Raw genomic sequence first — 19,706 nt, 5'->3', positions numbered from 1 at the left:
ACGGTTTTTCTAGTTACTACTACCAGACTCCTCATAATTTTGTATGCATTGTCTCCCCTTAAACCCCTCTGTTCTGTTATGTTTTGGAACTCCCAACACTAATTGAAAGAAAAACACAGGAGCCGGTGATACTGCTCTACTTTGTTTTACGTTAGTGAGGTGCTCCCACGTGACTTAGTGGTGAAATGATGTATGCCATTCACGTACTTTTAATATTAAATACACATATGTTCCACAAGAAATAGCCCGTACTTACCCACTCATCACTTTTCATTTCGGAAAAGAAAAAAAATCAAGCATTATAAAATTAATGTAAATAAAACAGGTGCTGGCTGAAAAACAAACACATGTAGTTAGTAGCAGTAGAATGCAGCCACACTTTTGGCTTTTAATATTTTGAACATTTTCCCTGCCTCACAGTCATCAAAGATTTACAGGCATCTTAATATGAGAAGCAAAAATCGGCTGGAAATGTGAAACATAATCAAAAATACTGCAATCACTTAGCAAATCAGGCAGCATCTGAGGAGAGAGAAAACAGTTTTAAGTTTCTGGTGTACAACTCTTCATTAGGCTACTAATTTTACAGAAAACCTCGGAAAGGAATGATGAGCAGATGGCTGTGACAGATAATCTCGGTCACTGAACAGGAGTTTGAGGACATTGCAGAAATAAAAAGGTGTATGAATAGGTAAAGAAAGGGAGGCGCAGAGAGAGGTGATTTTAATGCATTAGATTCTCTACATCAAGAATGATATCGTACCAGGAACTTAAATTCTCCCATGTTTTCGACTAATCGTCTCGGTTTAAATATCTCTAACGTGCTCCTTTCCTTAAAAGCAATCTTTCTTGGGCTTGCTCCCGAACACAAGCCCCGCCTTCAGTGACATCAGGGAATCGGAGAGCGCCATTGGCTTGTGAATGGCAGTGTCCCGCCCTAACCCACTGACGATTGGATAGTGCTATGGTCGGTGGGCGGGTGCAGGGTGGGGATGCGGCGGGGAAGGAAGCTCCGAAGTGGTGGGCTGAGACGTCGCTCAGCTGGTGCGGTGCTATCAAGTTGCGGCGTAGCAGAGAACTGGAGACGAGGCAGGCTGCAACGCAGAAGCCGACTTCGTGTAGCTCCAACTCAGGAGAGGGAGCGCTGAAGGAGCAAACGACCTGCTGCCAACTTCATCTGGAGCATGTTTCAGCACTCTGCAAGATACAGCGCCATACGCAACGCCGATCGTCTCTGAAAGCAAAACGTTTGCAAAGAAATCTAAGGTGAAGGGAAAAAGGAAAATAAATAATTGCTTGTTTTTTTCCCCTATTAAAAGTAAGCGGGACGTTATTTGCCCGGGAATTACTGTGCAGTCAATGCAAAGAGATGTGTAATGAATTTACAGGTCTTTTTTTTCTCGGCGCATCTCAAATTGCTGTTTCAACTATTGCAAATACCCCTATGTTTTAATGTTTTGCTGTGTAAATTGCAGAGCTGCGAATGGCTTATCAATTTGTTGCTTCTGATTGCAGTGCGTGGCATTAGTAATTATTGTAGATTTCAGACTGCGGTGTTGAACTTGTCATGTATAATTACAAACAGCTTTTAATTAGTTTTTCCTCCTCTCTTTCTCTGCCCTTAACCCCCCCCCCCCAATCTTTCCCTTCTTACCCAACTGTTCCAGAAGTTGACGGCCTTGGGGAGGGGGAAATGCGATTATTTTCGGTCCAGGATCTGGGCATGGAGTTGTACCTGGTGGCGGCGGTGCTGTTTGCAGTCGTAGTCCCGGGGCTGGGGCAGGAGAAGGACTACACGGTGCGGGAGGAGCTGCCCGAGAACGTGCTGATCGGCAACTTAGTACGGGACCTGAATCTCAGCGACGCCAACCTGCCGCTCATCTTCAAGCTGGTGTACAAGACGGGAGACACGCCGCTGATCCGAGTGGAGGACAGCACCGGCGAGCTCTTCACCACCTCGCACCGCATCGACCGGGAGAAACTCTGCGCCAACATCTACAGCGAGACCCGCTGCTTCTACGAGGTCGAGGTGGCCGTGCTGCCCAACGAGGTCTTCAAACTGGTCAAGATGAGGTTCCTGATCGAGGACATCAACGACAACGCTCCCCTCTTCCCTTCCACCGTGATTAACATCTCCATTCCCGAAAACACCGTGGTCAATTCGCGTTACTCCATCCCCTCCGCCGTAGACCCCGACGTGGGAGTCAACGGGATTCAGCACTACGAGCTGTTGAAGGGGCAGAATGTCTTCGGTCTGGACATAATCGAGACTCCCGAGGGCGACAAGTGGCCCCAGCTGATCGTGCAGCAGAACCTGGACAGGGAGCAAAAAGACACTTATGTGATGAAGATTAAAGTGGAAGACGGTGGGGTCCCACCGAGGTCGAGCACTGCCATCCTCCAGATTACCGTGACTGATGTAAATGACAATCGTCCTGTGTTTAAGGAGAGTGAGATTGAAGTCCACATTCCAGAAAATGCTCCCGTGGGCACCTCGGTGATCCAGCTCCACGCCACCGACGCTGACCTTGGCCCTAACGCAATTGTCCGTTTCTTCTTCAGTAACCAGGTGTCTGCTTTGGCCAGGAGGCTCTTCACCATCGACAGCACCAGTGGCCTGATCACAGTGAGACAGCCCCTGGACCGGGAAGAGTTTCCAGTTCACAAGCTAACTGTCCTGGCCAGCGATGGCAGCTCGACTCCGTCCAGAGCTGTGGTCACCATTAACATCACAGACGTTAACGATAATGTGCCGACCATTGACACCAGGTACATAATTAACCCCGTTAACGGTACTGTCTTGCTGTCTGAAAATGCTCTGCTCAATACCAAAATTGCACTGATCACAGTTACAGACCAGGACTCTGATTTAAATGGGAAAGTCACCTGCTTTACTGACCACGATGTCCCATTTCGTTTGAAGCCTGTGTTTGATAATCAGTTCTTACTAGAAACTGGAGCCCTGCTAGACTATGAGAACACAAAAGAATACACTATTAAGATAGTGGCATCTGATGCAGGCAAACCACCGTTAAATCAATCAGCCACTGTGGTGATTAAACTGAAGGATGAGAATGATAACGCTCCTGTTTTTAATCAGCCCATAATTGGGCTGTCAATTCCTGAAAATAACACCCCTGGTACACAGTTAACAAAAATCAGTGCTACTGATGCGGACAGTGGGAAGAATGCAGAGATTACTTACCTCTTGGGTCCCAATGCCCCATCCATCTTCAGCGTGGATCGGAGAACCGGCATCCTGTCAGCTATGAGGAGATTAGACAGAGAGAAGCAAGACCGTTATGTCTTTACCGTACTAGCCAGGGACGGTGGCAAGCCCTCTATTCAGAGCAATGCTACTGTGATTTTGACTGTGTTGGATCAAAATGACAACAGCCCTTCCTTCACACACAGTGAATACAATTTCTATGTGCCTGAAAACTTGCCCATGTATGGAACTGTTGGACTTATCACAGTCACTGATGCAGATGCAGGAGGTAATGCAGCTGTTAGTCTTTCTATACTGAATGATAAAGGCTACTTTATAATTGATCCCACCAGTGGGGTTATCAAACCTAATATTACATTTGACAGGGAGCAGCAGAGTTCTTATACGTTTCAAGTCAAAGCTGTCGATGGAGGTAGGCCTCAACGAACTTCAGTGGCGAGAGTGACTATAAATGTTGTTGATGTAAATGATAACAGCCCTGTGTTTGTGTATCCTTCCTCTAACTTTTCATATGAACTCGTATCTACTTTTGCTAACCCTGGCTCTGTGGTGGGAAAGGTTTTTGCCATTGACAATGACACGGGGATGAATGCGGAACTTCGCTACAGCATAGTCAGTGGGAATTCCAGAGGGCTCTTTGCCATTGATCCAATGACTGGCAACATTACCCTGCAGGAAAAAGTGACAACAGCAGACCATGGCTTATACAGGCTGGTAGTGAAGGTCATTGATTTGGGACAGCCAGAATCCCTGCATGCCATAGCACTTGTGCATTTGTTTGTGAATGAAACCATCAATAATTTTACATATGTCCAAGACCTGGTGCGGAAGAGCATGGAGACCCCTTTGGATAAGAATGTTGGGGATAGTCAGATGACCCCTCAGACCAATGATTACATTAAAATTGTTATTGCCATCATAGCTGGGACCATGACTGTCATTCTTGTCATTTTTGTTACTGCTTTGGTACGATGCCGCCACACGCCAAGACATAAGGCTGCGCAGAAGGGGAAACAGAGTGGGGAGTGGGTTTCCCCCAATCAGGAGAACAGGCAGATTAAGAAAAAGAAACGAAAGAAGAAGAGGTCTCCAAAGAACCTCCTTCTGAATTTTGTTACCATTGAGGAGTCCAAACCAGATGACCCTGCCCACGAGCACATCAATGGTACCTTGGATCTTCCAGTGGAATTGGAGGATCAGACTATGGGGAAGTATAACTGGGGCACAACACCTACCACTTTCAAACCTGATAGCCCAGATCTTGGAAAACACTATAAGTCTGCCTCACCCCAGCCCTCCTTTCAAATCAAGCCTGAAACTCCAGTGCCCGTGAAGAAGCACCATGTCATCCAAGAGCTACCGCTGGATAACACGTTTGTGGTGGGCTGTGACTCCCTGTCCAAGTGTTCCTCGAGCAGTTCTGACCCCTACAGCGTTTCAGAGTGCAGTTGTCAGGGTGGCTTCAAGACTGCAGGGCCAATCCACACCAGACAGGTAATGCAGAGATTCTAACTGGCCCTCAAAGAGAGATCTTGTCTTGAAGATTAAAAGCCTGAATGGTCATGCATGGCTGAGGCATTGAAATGTAAACAGCTTGTGATTCATCAATGTTGGAGAGAGAAATTAGAATGAAGTGGCATTTAGCTGGTGGTGATGCTAAGTTGTGTTTCAACCACATGGTCTCTAGGTGGCACTGTAGTACTTCCTTGGGTGTACAGAAAGCTGCAGCAGTATTGAAGAGAAGGGCACTGCAAGTATGCTGTGGAGTAGCAGGCACAGGAATCCTGAGATGCGTAGTGCAGGTGCAATGTGAGGCTGTACAAAATCGATCTTTTGGTTTCTGTTCAGAGACGTTGGCACCAGCAGTGAGGAAGGGAGGAACAGACCACACATTACACAGCAAAACAGTATCCCATTATACGGAAGAACAAAGACAGTAATATATTTTAAAAATTGTAATAAAACTGCTGTGACTTGACCATTGCCTTCCTGTTAAATAAATATGCTTTTGTAAGGAATGCTCTGTAATTTCTAATTTAGAGATCTGCAGGGAGGAGGGCAAAAGAGCAGCTTCTCAATTCTGTTTAGTAGTGTAAGTAAATGGAAAATCTCAACTGCTTAAACCTTGGAATGTCAAGATTTCAAAAGCATGATTATTTGAGTTTCAATGTTTCTGATATCACTTTTGTCACCCTACTTGCATGCCAGAGACTGGCTGCTTAAAATTGTCCATTTTTTTAATATGTTGAACATGCACGTCAAAGAACTTAGGCAGCAGGCATATCGTGTATCTTTGATCTCTTAAGAAATTGACACAGTTTATGGAGCCAGGCCTGTGGATCTTAACTGGGAAATACATTCTCTTTAATCCTGTGCTGTTTCATAATATGCACAATTTCTGAGGAAAGGAAGACAGGGCAAATGCAAACTGGGGAATGGCAGTTAGATTGAAACTGTATGTGAACCAAGATGTCGAAGTACCAGTGTGGAAAAAACAAAGGTGTTGCGGGTGCTTTCAAAGATTATTGATTGACAAGTGTGTTGGGGAAGGATGTATTTGCAAACTTTTTATAATGACAAAATTGCTCAATAATATGCAAATGTCTCAGATGAAATAGTACATGTTGTTCTGCTATTATTGAACATTGTAGTGTCTGTTGTTTAATGTGTCTTTCTGAATCTCCATTATACTTTACTATCTTAAATTCCTTTGAGACCAGTTTAACACTGGGAGGCAAAGGGAATCTGAGCTGGAGCCAAGAAGCTACCAACTATAACGGTATATGACTCAATTATTCATATGTTTGGAGGACAATTGCATGTACTATTTGTCTTGAGTTTCCCTGTGAGTAGACGTTTTTTTTGTCTGTCAGTCTGGCCAATGTACAAGTATATCCAATCACCAAAAAAAAAACCTTGCTGCTAATATGAGTAGGTTCTCTGAGCAACTTTGGCCATGATTTACAGAAGAATTTCGCTCCAGGAATTACTTACTGATTTGGAACCTATTTGTTCATCAATGTTTGCCTCAACACTAATAAACACTTAATCTGAAGCTAACAATAGGTCTGTGGCTCTTGCATCCATGTGAATTTTAAACTGTACTTTTGCCTTCCTTCTGAATTATTTGCAACATTTTTAGGTTTGCAACACAGGTTGGACCAATTATGCCACTAGGAGTCAGTAGCTCTACCAGTTTGCTAGATTAGATTGTGGCTTTCTGGGGATTGCATGGTAAACATGGTTATAACTCTCACGTTCTTTGTGAAATCAATTGGTGCACCAGTCAGCCTCTCCTTCTCTGTGTATCTGTTTGGAGCATGTTTGTTGAAACTGTCCATAGTTACCTTAATGGACTTGCATACCAAAATAATTTCACAGATTGACTTTGTAGTATAGTTTAAGCTTCTCACACTTATTGAGAAAATGTCTGTAAACTTGGTGGTGGGGGTTATTATCATGGTGCTGATGGGTAGCTTCTCAGATAGTTTCTGCAGGTTTTCCATAGATGGTGGCCCTTTTCTTGCTATTTGTAACAGAACTTCGAGGTACAAACATGAGGGCACTTTAAAATAAAGCATACTGTAAATATTTTATGAAAGTAAAGGTTTCATTTCAAACCATGCCAAGTTCCCTCGACATTGCTTCTGAAATTCACCCTTAGTTAACATGACAAAGGGGTAACTTGCAATTAAAAATAAAAAATATATATATTTACACACACAGTATTTAACAATGTTAGGCTTGTGGCCCTTCTAGGTAACGATGGTTGTGTCACTATGGATGCTGTTGGCCAATTTGATAAGATACATTTGTTGCTAGTTGACCAGTTTGGAGAACCAAGGTGTTCTGTTCATTTTTTTAAATTTATAGTTAACAATATTTTCAGAAGATTTTGATTCATTACCACAGATTGAGGGATATGTGTGAGCAACAGAACAGACTTGTTTTACAATTCTTAATAATATCCATAGTTAAGTCCAGGATGTCATTTCCAGGCTCTGTGTGTTACTTTCTGTGATATTCCACGTAGATCTAAGGTAGTACAGATGCTTTATCTGGAACTGTAAATCAAATAAGCACAAAGCATATAATAAATCAAATGGGAGCTGAGGTTCCGCAAGATAGGTTCCTTTGGAGCTGGCAAATTTTGCTCAGGTCATTTGATTTTGTTCAAAGAAATGTTATGATTTTATAATAAGATTATAGAATAAGTACAACCTGTCTCTCATTTTGAAGTATCAATGGGTGGTGTTAGTGAAACAAGATGAGTGACAGACTTTCATTTGGTGCAACTTATAACACCAGTCAAGTGACTGAGTAGGGAGAAACATTCAGTATTAAATCTAAATATGTGAGGCAGTGCTTGTTTATTTTGAAATAAGCTGTTCACTTTGAGTTAATGTTCTTTCTCGATGTACAACATAGTGTCTTGATATCAAAATGATTGCAGTGGAACTTCATTATTACAAACTCATCTTTCTAAGTAAATCCCTCACCGTGGACTTTAGTTTGCACCTATGTTCTTAATAACTTATTGCTCTAGGAAGATCACAAGTTTGATCTGTGGTCTCTACTGCTGTAGCTTAGACTCTAATCTCAATGCATATTGTGTTCAGGAGGAGGCATTGCACTGCCTGTTGCAGTTGGTCACCTGTACTATAAATCTGAACCATTTGGTGACTTGCTGTAATAAAGTGTGAATCTATGTACGTTGCTTTAGGGGATCAGCCTTGACCATGATACCCTCTGCTTGAATATCATGGGAACATGGTAAGGTGCTCAAGGGCAACAATTGTACCTAGAATCCATATCCGAATACAAACTAGCCTTAATCAGTAAAGAGCACAAATTATATAGGTCATCTTTTAACTTGTTTTAACCACAGTTTTGGTGCAAGATCCATCAGAGTAGATACACAATGAGACAGAGCCAAAGGACCACTTGAGTTTGTAATGATAAGGTTTGACTGCAGACTTGCAAGAGTTTGTAAAACGTGCAACATTTTGCAGACTTGTGTATGTTGACTTTTTTCAATTTTGAGTAAGCAACTTACTTGCTGCCCTACTTGTTAAAAGCAATAGTTGAGTTCTCTTGAAAGTGCAATGCGGTGTAAAGTAGCTCCATTTCAACATTAGTGGTAGACGTACCATTTTTCATTTAAATTTAAAATTTATTTCTGAATTTACACATAATCTGTATTTTTGGTATGGCCTGTGTATTTCATTTTGTATACATGTGTTTTAATGTGCAAAAACCCATTTCTTCATTAAACATTTTTTGCATTACACGAACACATGAGCAGACTTTTTGGTGTTTCGAGTCCAAGGTTTGTTATGAGAGTTTTTGGTTTTAGTTCTTCAAATCAACTCATATTCTACACTTCTCCATTATTGATTTCCCCTTTTGACAGTTAAAAGAAAACATTTATTAGGAGTAGAACGCCATGAGCAACTGCAACATTAACCAGCTGACTTCTGTAGATCTAAGACCCTCAACAGAAGTCATTGAGGCCCATTCGTGTTCTTGCAATTGTCTACATCAGTATCCGCAAAGGTAATCTCATCAGGCATGAGTATAAGAAGTGCTCAAATTTGTGCCAATTGTTATGAGGTGGATGTGCATTCATCCATAAATCTTGTATTTATTCTTGTTTTGATTTATTGGAAGGGCTTGTCGCATCACCTGCACTCCTTCCATCAGAGGCTTCTTGATACCACCTTCCCGGATGAAACTGTCCCATGTAACTTGGACAACATAAAAGCCAATGATCAACGCTGTTAAAATAAGCTCCCATTACAAAATTAAACTTGAACTCCTCTATGGAATAAGTCACTGATTAGACTGGTTAATTAATAGAAACCCATTTTTGACGTTTCACTATGTGGAAAGAATCTAGCAATTCACAGAAATTGATTTTTGAGGGTTAAATGATCATTCAGAATTTGCTGCTCGCATGTACATGGGAGTAATTCGTGCTGTTGCTTCCCATACTCTGAAGAACAATTCAATACGCTTCAGTACTTTGCCACAAGTTCAGTGTTAATGGTCAATCTTGTGTAAGTGGACATTGTTCTATGTGTCCGGTCAAGACAATAAGTTTCAATGCTGTACTCATTAATAATAGTCAAGCATTTTGCATGAGATTTCTGGATATCAAGCAGAAAGCCAAAATTTTTTCAATCCCTTCCCTCTGGGGAGATTTTTTTTAATTGTTTGCTAAATGTATACTTATAATCATCTAACTTGTACACAACAAATATTGAATGAGGAATTTGTCTTGTCTCTGGAAGAGAGTTTATACCCAATGAACATCTTTATCTGTGTTTATCTATTAAATGAAAACAAGTGATTACAGAAGTTAAGATCTGTTCAACATCATTCCATTAACATGCCAGCCTAATTTTTAGGAACATGGAGCATCATGTTGTAAATAACGGATTCATGATTATGCCATTAAACTTTAATGCATTGTTCCCTAAACAATAGAGGTGGATACAGACAGTTTCACCCTGATAGATCCCAGTGCATTCGTAAAGATGCCTAACCAGTACGAGTGTAAAAGTGCTGTTTTTAAAAAAAAAGCATTGCTTGGTTAATGTGCCAGAGTGCATTGTACACAATGAGCAAGGATACACCATCACTCTTTTACTCTGTAAAAGTCAAGATTAAGTTTTATTGGGAAAACATTACAACTCAAAATTAAACAGTACAGTTAATACCCACCATGGTTTAAACCATATGCCACTTACCTTTTCACGAAAGTGAGAATGTTTGTTACTTCTCAGGCAGAATGGTTGCCAAACATTGCTGATGGAATCAGTCAGGTATTGCTTTCCATTATTGACTACATGATAATTTAGCCAGAATATATATTTGGCTGGTATGATGCCTATTGAAAGATAAATCTATTTCCATTTGTCTTCCATGGAGATACACCTAATGAGTACCCTGTAACTATGCAGCTTCGTAGAAACTTTCTTCACCCTCATGCCTAGCTGTTTTCTGCCATGGCTTATTATGTTCCAAGTCTGGTGACAGACAATTTTTTGTGAGATACTGAAGATTTCCATGGTTGAATGGATTAACTAGCTTTATTTGAACGTTCCTCCATTAAAACAATGACAGCATTTCAGAAGTAATTTATTGGTCATGAAGTGCTTCGAGACATCCTGAAGAAACTTTAAGGTATTATATTTATGTAAGGTTTTTTTTGTCATGACTAAATAATTTCAAGGGATTGAAAATGGGAAGTGGGGATAGGGTGATGATTAATTTTACTTAATTTAAGAAAAATACATGACTCCCATATGTAGTTTTTTTACAACAGTGTATTCATTTGAGGTTTGATCCAGACAGTTAAGCTTTTTGTGGATAAATTGGACTTGCTAATTATATTTTGTAATTTTGAAAGCTGTTTTCAGTTTGTTTGCATGCTCACAGTGGAGGTGTCTTTGTTACTGTGCAGTAATCAGTGGAAAAGGTAGCATTGATTAAAAGATGTGAGGAGTACCGTTATAAATTAGTAACTGTATAATAAAGACTGGATTGGAGGCAGTTAGTCCAGTTATTAAAGCACAAAATTCACTTCCTCATGGCTGAATAACATGCTTAAGTGTATTTTTAAGAGTGAATAGAACAATTAATTTATTTCTAAGATGAAAAGGCACAAAGTTAACTATAAAAGGAGACTTGAGCACTTTTTGCTTGAGGTGTTTTGCATCTTTTAAAATCTTATATCACAAAGCATTTCACATCAAATGCAGGACTATTAGATTTAGATTTACAGCAGCTGTAGATTTTTGATTTTCAATCACCTTAAGGACTTCCAATTTACTTCTATTTGTAATAAAGGATGCACAATATCCAAACACTCACAGCCGTAAATAAGTTTTGGTCTCCCTGTTACAGTAAAGACATAATTAAACTGGAATGCAGAGAAGATTTATAAGGATGCGTCAGGACTTGAAGGCCTGAACTTGAGGAAGATATTGGGCCAGCAAAGAATTTTCCTTGGAGCATAGGAGAGTGAAGGGTAACCGTTATAGAGGTATGTAAATCATAAGAGTTGTAGGTAAGGTGAATGTACGTGGTCTTTTGCGAAGGAAGGGGAGCTAAAAACTAGAGAGCAGAAACTTGAGAGGTAGAAGATTTGAAAGAGACTTGAGGGGAGAATTCACACAGAAGGTGGTGTGTACATGGGGCGAGCTGCCAGAGAGAAAGTGTGAGGCAGGTACAATAACAACTTTCAAAAGACATTGGGATAAGTACATAGGGTGGATTTGGAGGACTTCAGTGTAATTCAGGCAAGTGAGATTAGCTTGGTGGGTATCGTGGCCATGCATGAATTAGGCTGAAGGACCCATTTTCATTTTGTATTACCCTTAAGTAAATGAGCAGACCATTTTTTTGTGACATTGGTTAAGTATTAAAGGGGAGAGAAGAGAATGTCATGGCCCTGTTTTAAAAAGAATAGTGGGATCTAACATGGCCTTCATATAATGTAATGCTCCATAATATAAAACAGGCAATTAGACTTGAAATACCATCAATACTCACTTGATATTTATCAGAAAGGCTGCTCCTTGCAAATGCTGTCAATACTACCTGTGACAGTAAGTATGTTTTCACAGTTTAATTAATACTGTTTTTCAGTATTATCTGTTTTAAAAAAAACATGTTTTTTGAGTGCCTGTCTCAGTGAATCCAACAAAGCAACATTGGATATGTTAATTATTGGACAATATACTGGATGCGCAATCATTCCTCACTGAAACAGGAAATTATAAATTTGTGGAGGCTTTTTATCAGTATCCGCAAAATCTCTTGTGACTCCATGGAGGGTGGTTGAAATGATTAGCACATGACAGAGCTAATTCTCCAGTGTATCTTGATTCAACTATAGTAGTCAAAAATCCACAAATAAGTTGAGTTATATTATTTTAATAACAGTGAGGTAAATTAAAGTGATATAGGCAATTGTAAATATGAGATTTTTTTTCAGTGACCTTTTTTTCCCAGTGGATGGATGCCTCAGGCACTCATTGTTCCCACCATTGCTACCAAATTGGCTTCTGTGAAACTAAGACATATTGGGTGCGGCCACAGGTTATGTGACTGATTGTCCTAATCCTGTTTTAGCTCTAATTTAATGTATTTATCAGCAGGGTCACTGGATTGGGATCAGCAGTAGGTATCCTGGTTCTATTTCCCTTTTCAACTCGGGCAATTAACTAGTGCTCCACTTGCCAATTTAATTGTGATCTACAGACTGCTCTGACCCAAAGTTAACTTTTATTCTTGTATGAAGAAGGATTCATCTTATTGCTGCCAAAGTACTTTTCCCCCGTGGCACATGTGGCTTTGCCATGCATCACATTTATCAATTTGGCCAGGAATTGTAGGATGTAGTGTGTATCATGTAAAATGAGGTGAAGCAGTTAATGAGAATATCCTACTGGACAAGCTTCTTTTAAATATCTTGACATTTTGCTGCCCCATTCTTTGAAATACTGGAAGTGCTGTTTGTCCTTCAAATTGACATTGCAACAGATGAAGTTTTATTTTTGTCACAAACAAGAGAAACTCTGCTGATGTTGAAAATCCAAGGCTAAACACACAAAATGCTGGAGGATCTCAGCAGGCCAGGCAGCATCTATGGAAAAGAGTGAACGGTGGACATTTTGGGCCTTCATCAGGAAGGCCCTCCCATCGATGCTGCCTGGCCTGCTAAGTTACTGCGTTTTTTTTTGTGATTTGTAAGATTTTTCTCTGTTGTTTAATGTAGAAGATTAGTTCTGTTATATAGTTTAATGCCCCTATTAGATGACCTTGAGAACAGGGTTGGCATTTCTGTTAGTACGGTACCCTTAATTGGTTTCATTCATATATCTTGGAGCAAAATTTTTTTTTGGTCTGCCTTGGAGATATACAGTGTACTATTTGGTGTTGTTCTGGGAAGCTGTCTTGATCTCCTTCCCTTCTCCTTATACGTGCTCCCTTTCAGAGACATCGTTAGCATAAACTTTATTTCCACATTTACTCAGATGACGCACAGTTGTACTTCTCAGTTGAGTGTGATGGTGATAACACCCTATCTTCTCTGACTTCCAGAATGGCTGCAATGAACAAATGGATGAGCAATAATTTGCCAAAGCCAAAGGATATACTTTTTGATAAACTTGTGAACTGGGCTGCCTGTAAAATCAGAAGTAACTAGCCTGGGTGTTAACCTTGATTCAGATTTGAATTTTAAATCCCACATAAAACACATATACTTAAGAAATATTGCAAAGGTACATCTTTTTCTGTCACATAAAGATGCTAAAATAACTAATTCACATCTTTATATTGATGAGACTAGATTACTGCAATGCACTTTTTAGTGGCCTTCCAAAGCAATCTTAAACTCATTTGGAATGCTGCTGCTAGACTTTTAACCAAAATTAGGATGAGGGAACATAACATCATAAGACATAGGATCAGCATTAGGCCATTCAGCCCATTGTGTCTGCTCCTCCATTTCATCATGGCTAATCCATTTTTCCCATCAACTCCATTCTTCTGCTTTCTCCCCATATCCTTTCATGTCCTGACTAACCAAGAACCTATCAACTTCTGTCTTAAATACATCTAATGACCTAGCCTCCACAGCCACCTGTGGCAGTGTATTTCACAGATTCACCACCCTCTCCTTAAGGAAATTCTTCCTCATCCCTGCTCTAAATGGACATCCCTCTATTCTGAGGTTGTGCACTCTGGTCCTGAACTCCCCAACTATAGGAAGCATCCTCTCCACATCCTATCTGTCAAGGCATTTCAACATTTGATAGGTTTCAATGAGATTCCCACTCGTTCTTCTAAATTCCAGCAATTACAGGCCCAGAGCCATCAAATGCTCATCATATAATAACCCATTCATTCCTGGAATCCTCATGAACCTCTTTTGAACCCTCTCCAATGTCAGCAATCCTTTTTTAGATAAATGGAACCAAACAGCTCACAGTACTCCGAGGGTGGTCTGTAACAGTGCCTTATAAAGCCTCAGCATTACATCCTTGCTTTTGTATTTTAGTCCACTTGAATTGAATGCTAACATTGCATTTGCCTTCCTCACCACCAACTCAACCTGCAAGTTAACCTTTAAGGAATCCTGCACAATGACTCTGAAGTCCCTTTGCACCTCAGAGTTTTGAATTTTCTCCTCATTTAGAAAACAGTCTATGCTTTTACCATTTATAACAAAGTGCATGATGGCACTTTTCCAGGCACGGTATTCTATCTGCCAGTTCCTTGCCCATTCTCCTAATCTGTCTTAACTCTTTCTGCAACCCCCCTGTTCCTCAACAGTGCTCGCTCCTCCACCTATCTCCATATTGTATGCATGCTTGGGGAAACCTTCAATTCTATCATCCAAATCACTGACAGATAACATTAAAAGAAGCAGTCCCAACCCTGACCCCTGTGGAACATCACCAGCAGCCAACAAGTATTCTCACTCTTTGTCTCATGCCAGCAAACCAATATTCTGTCCTTGCTAGTATCTTTCCTGTAATACCTCTTGTTAAGCAACCGCATGTGTGGCACCTTGTCAAAAGTCTTCAGAAAATCCACGGACACAACATCTGCGATTCTGCTTTATCTATCCTGCTTGTTATTTCATCAAAGAATTCCAACAGATGTGTCAGGGAAGATTTTCCCTTAAGGAAAGCATGTTGACTTTGGCCTATTCTGTCATGTCTTCAAATACCCAGAGACCTCATCCTTAAAAATCAATTCCCGCATCTTCCCAACCATTGAGGTCTGGCTAACTGGCCTATAATTTCTTTTCTTCTGCCTGCCTCCCTTGAAGAGTGGAGTGACATTTGCAATTTTCCAGTCCTCCGATGCTAGTTTCTCTGTGAGTGCTTTGTGCATCCTTTAGAATTGATTTTAAAGTTCTCTTACTTGTTTTTAAAGCTCATAATCGTCTGCGACCAGAGTACTTCACAGAATCACTTTTGTTTTATAATCCTGCTCAAACTCGGGTCTTCTTCCGATCACCTCTTACATTTAAACAATCTTCCTCAAAAGATAATTGGCAGGTCTGCTTTTTTGAACTATGCTCCTAAACTATGGAATTCAGTACCTAATACCATAAGGAGTGCATACTCAGCTGACACTTCTGTATGTAAACTCAAAACCTATTTATTTATCCTTGCTTTTTCCTAACATCTTTTTGTCTTATTTTTATGCTTTATTTTTATTTTCATGTTTATACTTTTATCCCACTGTAAAGCACTTTGAACTACATTATCTGCATAAAAAGTGCTCTATAAATAAAGGTTTTATTATTGCTAAAATCAGGCAGCAAAGTGAATAACAGAAACATTGAGTGTTTCTCACTTGTGTTACCAGCAGTAGACTTGACTTTGGGTAACACCTGCAATTTAGACAAATGCTTGAGCTGAGGAAACTTGACAGTCTGGATAAGTTTTTGCTGGGAGCAATGGGTTAAACTAGGCTTGCTAATTCCCTCCCTACGAACCTGGCAATGGAATAAACTGCAGCATAAACTTGGCAGCCTAAAGCTTGAAAGTTACAGGTGCCAATCTCAAATCAGCATGAAAATATGTTGCTCTGGGGATGGGGTTTATGCCTGTGTGGATTTGGAGGAACTTTACGATGGTCCCTGTCTTTTTTTTTGCAAGGGTATTTTTTTAAAATGTATCACTGCATGCACCATGCAATGATATTTGTCTCTTTAAAGTTGACCATATGTGCTGTAATGTTCCATAACGTGCAGTATAATGTAAAACAGACAATTACAATTATCAGGTATTATTGAAATTGCCATCCTAGTCTTAGTTGTACTTAAAGCAGTAAATTGTGAATGGAACAGATTAAAAGGTAATATTGTGTGATTGTTTGTATTCTTTGAAATGAACTGTTGTTTTGAAAGTAATAGTCATGGAGTCATAGAAGAGTACAGCACAGAAACAAGCCCTGCAGCCCACCTAGTCTATGCTGAACCATTTAAACAGCCTATTCCCATCAACCTGCACTGGGACTGTAGCCTTCCACACACCTACCATCCATCTACCTATCCAAACTTCTCTTAAACATTGAAATTGAGCTTGCAAGCACCACCTGCGCTGGCAGCTCGTTCCACACTCTCACAACCCTGTGAGTGAGGCTTCCCTTGGTGTTCCCCTTAAACTGTTCACCTTTTGCTCTTAAACCATGACGTCAGTGGAAAAAGCCTACTTGTATTTACCCCATCTATAGCCCCATCATTTTGTTTACCTCTGTCAAATCTCCCCTTGAGACTTAAATACTTAAGTTTTAAATACTTAATATATTTTAAATAAAGCTGTTATGCCTGTAATCTACTGAATAATGCAATTCATCCTAACAGTTTATGACAATCATTTCAATCAATAACATCATAGGTTCACCAAACTCCCAGTCACATTTAATCAGACTAAACTGGGAAACACAGGTCTTTAGTGGTGCAGAACTGCATTGTAAACAGATTATTAGTTGTCACTTGACACTTCGTGTAAGGAAAGCACAATGGTTTTGATATTCATAAGTAATATTGTTAATTTGGGCTTTTAGCTTAAAACAAAGAAAGAACAAACCATGTAAATGAATAGGCACCATGATACAGGACCAAGCCCTTTTGAAGTAAACACTTTGAACACTTCACTTGTTATTCTTTAATTCCAAAGCATTTATCACTGCAGACTATGAAATGATGTAAATTATGGAGGGCTTCTTAATTTAAATATTTTTCTGGAAAACTTATAATTTCAAATAATGGACAAAGATGACTCACTGTAAAGATGGAAAATTCCTGGTTCCAAATTCAGTAGTTCTTAATCCACCTAATTCTTGAAGCAAACATTGTCTTCTGAGCTGGAGGCAGAGGCACTGACCAGGAGTCCCTGAATGGATATTCTTATTTAGACATAGAGCACAGAGCGGGTTCTTCTGGCCCAGCAGCCCCCAACAATCCGATTAACTCTAACCAAGTCATGGGACAGTTGACAATGAGCAGTTATCTGAATAATTGGCCCATCTTTGGACTCTGGGAGGAAACTGGAGCACCCGAGGAAAACCCACATATTCCACGGAGAGAAGGTACAAACTGCTGATAGAACAGCACTGGAATTGAACTCCAGACATGCCCTGAGCTGTAATAGTGTAGTGCTAATCATCATGCTGCCACGGCGCCCACCAAGGACAGAATCCATATTATAAGTTATTAAGTCCGCCTCAGTGATTTCCCAGAGATGCTTTAAACCCATAGCATAGTAATAAAGTTGAGGGTATTTTCTTCTCATTCACATTTTTCTGACACAAGAGAGAGAAGTATATCCATGGGTTCCATGCAGTTTTTCCTCCAGTGTTTCCAAGTAGCTATTTATCATTTGAATAGTGAAGACTTTTAACATCTGAAATGCAATCAACAAAACTTGTCCAGGTCTATTACCAACCTTTGTGGCCTCCTTATTATGTCCTTGGTCTTCTGCTTCTGCAGCCCATCCACCTCAAGGTTTGACATGTGCATTCAGAGAGGCTTTTCTGCACACCACTGTTGTAAAGCTTGATTATTTGAGTTACTATTGCTTTGCCGTCATCTTGAACCAGTCTGACCATTCTCAAAGTTCCAATTTATTATTGAAGTATGTATATGCTTTCCTGAGATTCATTTTCTTGTGAGCATTCACAGCAGACACTAATAAGTACAATGGAATTAATGAAAAACTACAAGCAAAGACGGATAAACAACCAATGTGCAAAAGAAGGCAAACTGTGCAAATACCAAAAAAAATCAGAAAATAAGTGGTAAATAATATTGGGAACATTGATTGTAGAGGAGTCCTTGAAAGTGAGCCCATGAGTTAGGGAATTGGATCACTGTTGAAGTGAGTGAGATTATCTATGCTGGTTCAGAAACCTGAAGGGTAATAGCTGTTGCTGAACCTGGTGTTGTGGGACTTGAGGCTCCTATTCCTCCTTCCTGATGGCAACAATAAGAGGAGAGCATGACCAGGATGGTGGACGTTCTAGATGATGGCTGCTACTTTCTTTTCGCTGCGCTTTTTCTGGATGTGCTCGTGGGTGGGTGAGCTTTTCTTGTGATGGACTGGGCTATATTCCCTACTGCTTGTAGACTCTTCTCACCTCTCTCATTAACATTATACCAGAATCAGAGTCAAATTTATTGCCACTGACTCATCTTGAAATCTTTTGCAGCAGCAGTACAATGTAATACGTAAAATACACTATAAATTATAATGAGAAATATACACTTTATGTACCTCCCGTATCTAATAAAGTGGCCACCAAATGTATGTTCATGGACTTTGGCTGCTGTAGCCCATTCACGTCAAGTATGACGTGTTGTGCATTTATAGATGCTCTTCTGCACATCGCTGTTATAACATGTGGTTATTTGAGTTACTGTCACCTTCCTGTCAGATTGAACCAGTCTAGCCATTCTCATCTGACCTTCCTCATTAACAAAGTATTTTCATCCGCAAAACTGCTGCTCACTGGGTTTTTTTTTGTTTTTTTTTGCACCATTCTCTATGTAAACTCTAGAGACTATTGTGCATGAAAATCCCAGATCAGCAGTTTCTGAAGTACTCAAATCACCCCATTAGGAATCAACAATCATTCCATGGTCAATTTCGCTTAGCTCACATTTCTTTCCCCATCTGATGTTTAAGCTGAAAATAACTGAACCTCTTGACTATGTCTTCATACTTTTATGCATTGAATTGTTGGCACATGTTTGGCATACTGTATTAGATATTTGCATGAATGAGCTAATGTACCTAATAAAGTGCCCACTGAATGTATGTACATGCCTGGTTATTTTGATTCACTTCTCAGTGAAAACAATTATTAATTGTTATTTTTCCTTTTGCGTTCCTAGTAAAGATCAGCTAACTTAACAAATACAAAGGTTGTTGATGCACAGCTTTATTGAGTCATATATTTTGTTATTTCGTCATATTTGGTAAATCTTCTTACATAACGTTTCCAAAAAGCGCATGGAGTAAGTGCAATTAACTATACCGATATATTGTTCTGGTTCACTTCAGACTGTTAAACAGCAAAACTAAGAATCAGACATCTTAAGAATTTTTTTCTGTGACATAAGCAAGTTTCAAAATACTTTATAGCCAATGAAGTATGAGATCAGTTAGTTAAAGTATGAACTTTTAATTTTAGCCAATATGGACAAGTCTGACTGAATTGATGTATCATCAGTTTTAAAGACAAAGACACCAAAGACGTGTAAATGTTATTTCAATTGTCATAAATTTTATTGGAATAGATCAGCATAGTACCTGTAATAGAACTTTAATCATTCTCAGATATGTTGTGGAGTCTGAATTTTGCTGAGCGTGTCCATGATCATTAAAGTGATAAGTAGTGTGTTGGTCAAGGTCAACCACGGCTGTTGTGTCCCAGCTATCTA

General features: G+C 39.9%; 1 protein-coding gene across 1 annotated transcript; it reads left to right on the top strand.

Annotated features, from left to right (window-relative positions):
• Positions 1 to 1,128: 1,128 nt before the first annotated feature.
• Positions 1,129 to 8,437, top strand: pcdh11 (protocadherin 11). Its single transcript, XM_072270522.1, has 2 exons — positions 1,129 to 1,266; positions 1,668 to 8,437. The coding sequence occupies exon 2, from the start codon at positions 1,694 to 1,696 to the stop codon at positions 4,739 to 4,741; it is 3,048 nt and encodes a 1,015-aa protein (XP_072126623.1). The 5' UTR covers positions 1,129 to 1,266; positions 1,668 to 1,693; the 3' UTR covers positions 4,742 to 8,437.
• The last annotated feature ends 11,269 nt before the right edge of the window (positions 8,438 to 19,706 follow it).

The sequence above is a fragment of the Mobula birostris genome, chromosome 10, assembly GCF_030028105.1.
Source record: "Mobula birostris isolate sMobBir1 chromosome 10, sMobBir1.hap1, whole genome shotgun sequence".
Classification (NCBI taxonomy): Eukaryota; Metazoa; Chordata; class Chondrichthyes; order Myliobatiformes; family Myliobatidae; genus Mobula; species Mobula birostris.
Note: the sequence above shows the minus strand (reverse complement) of the source record. Positions and strands in the feature narration are given on the sequence as shown.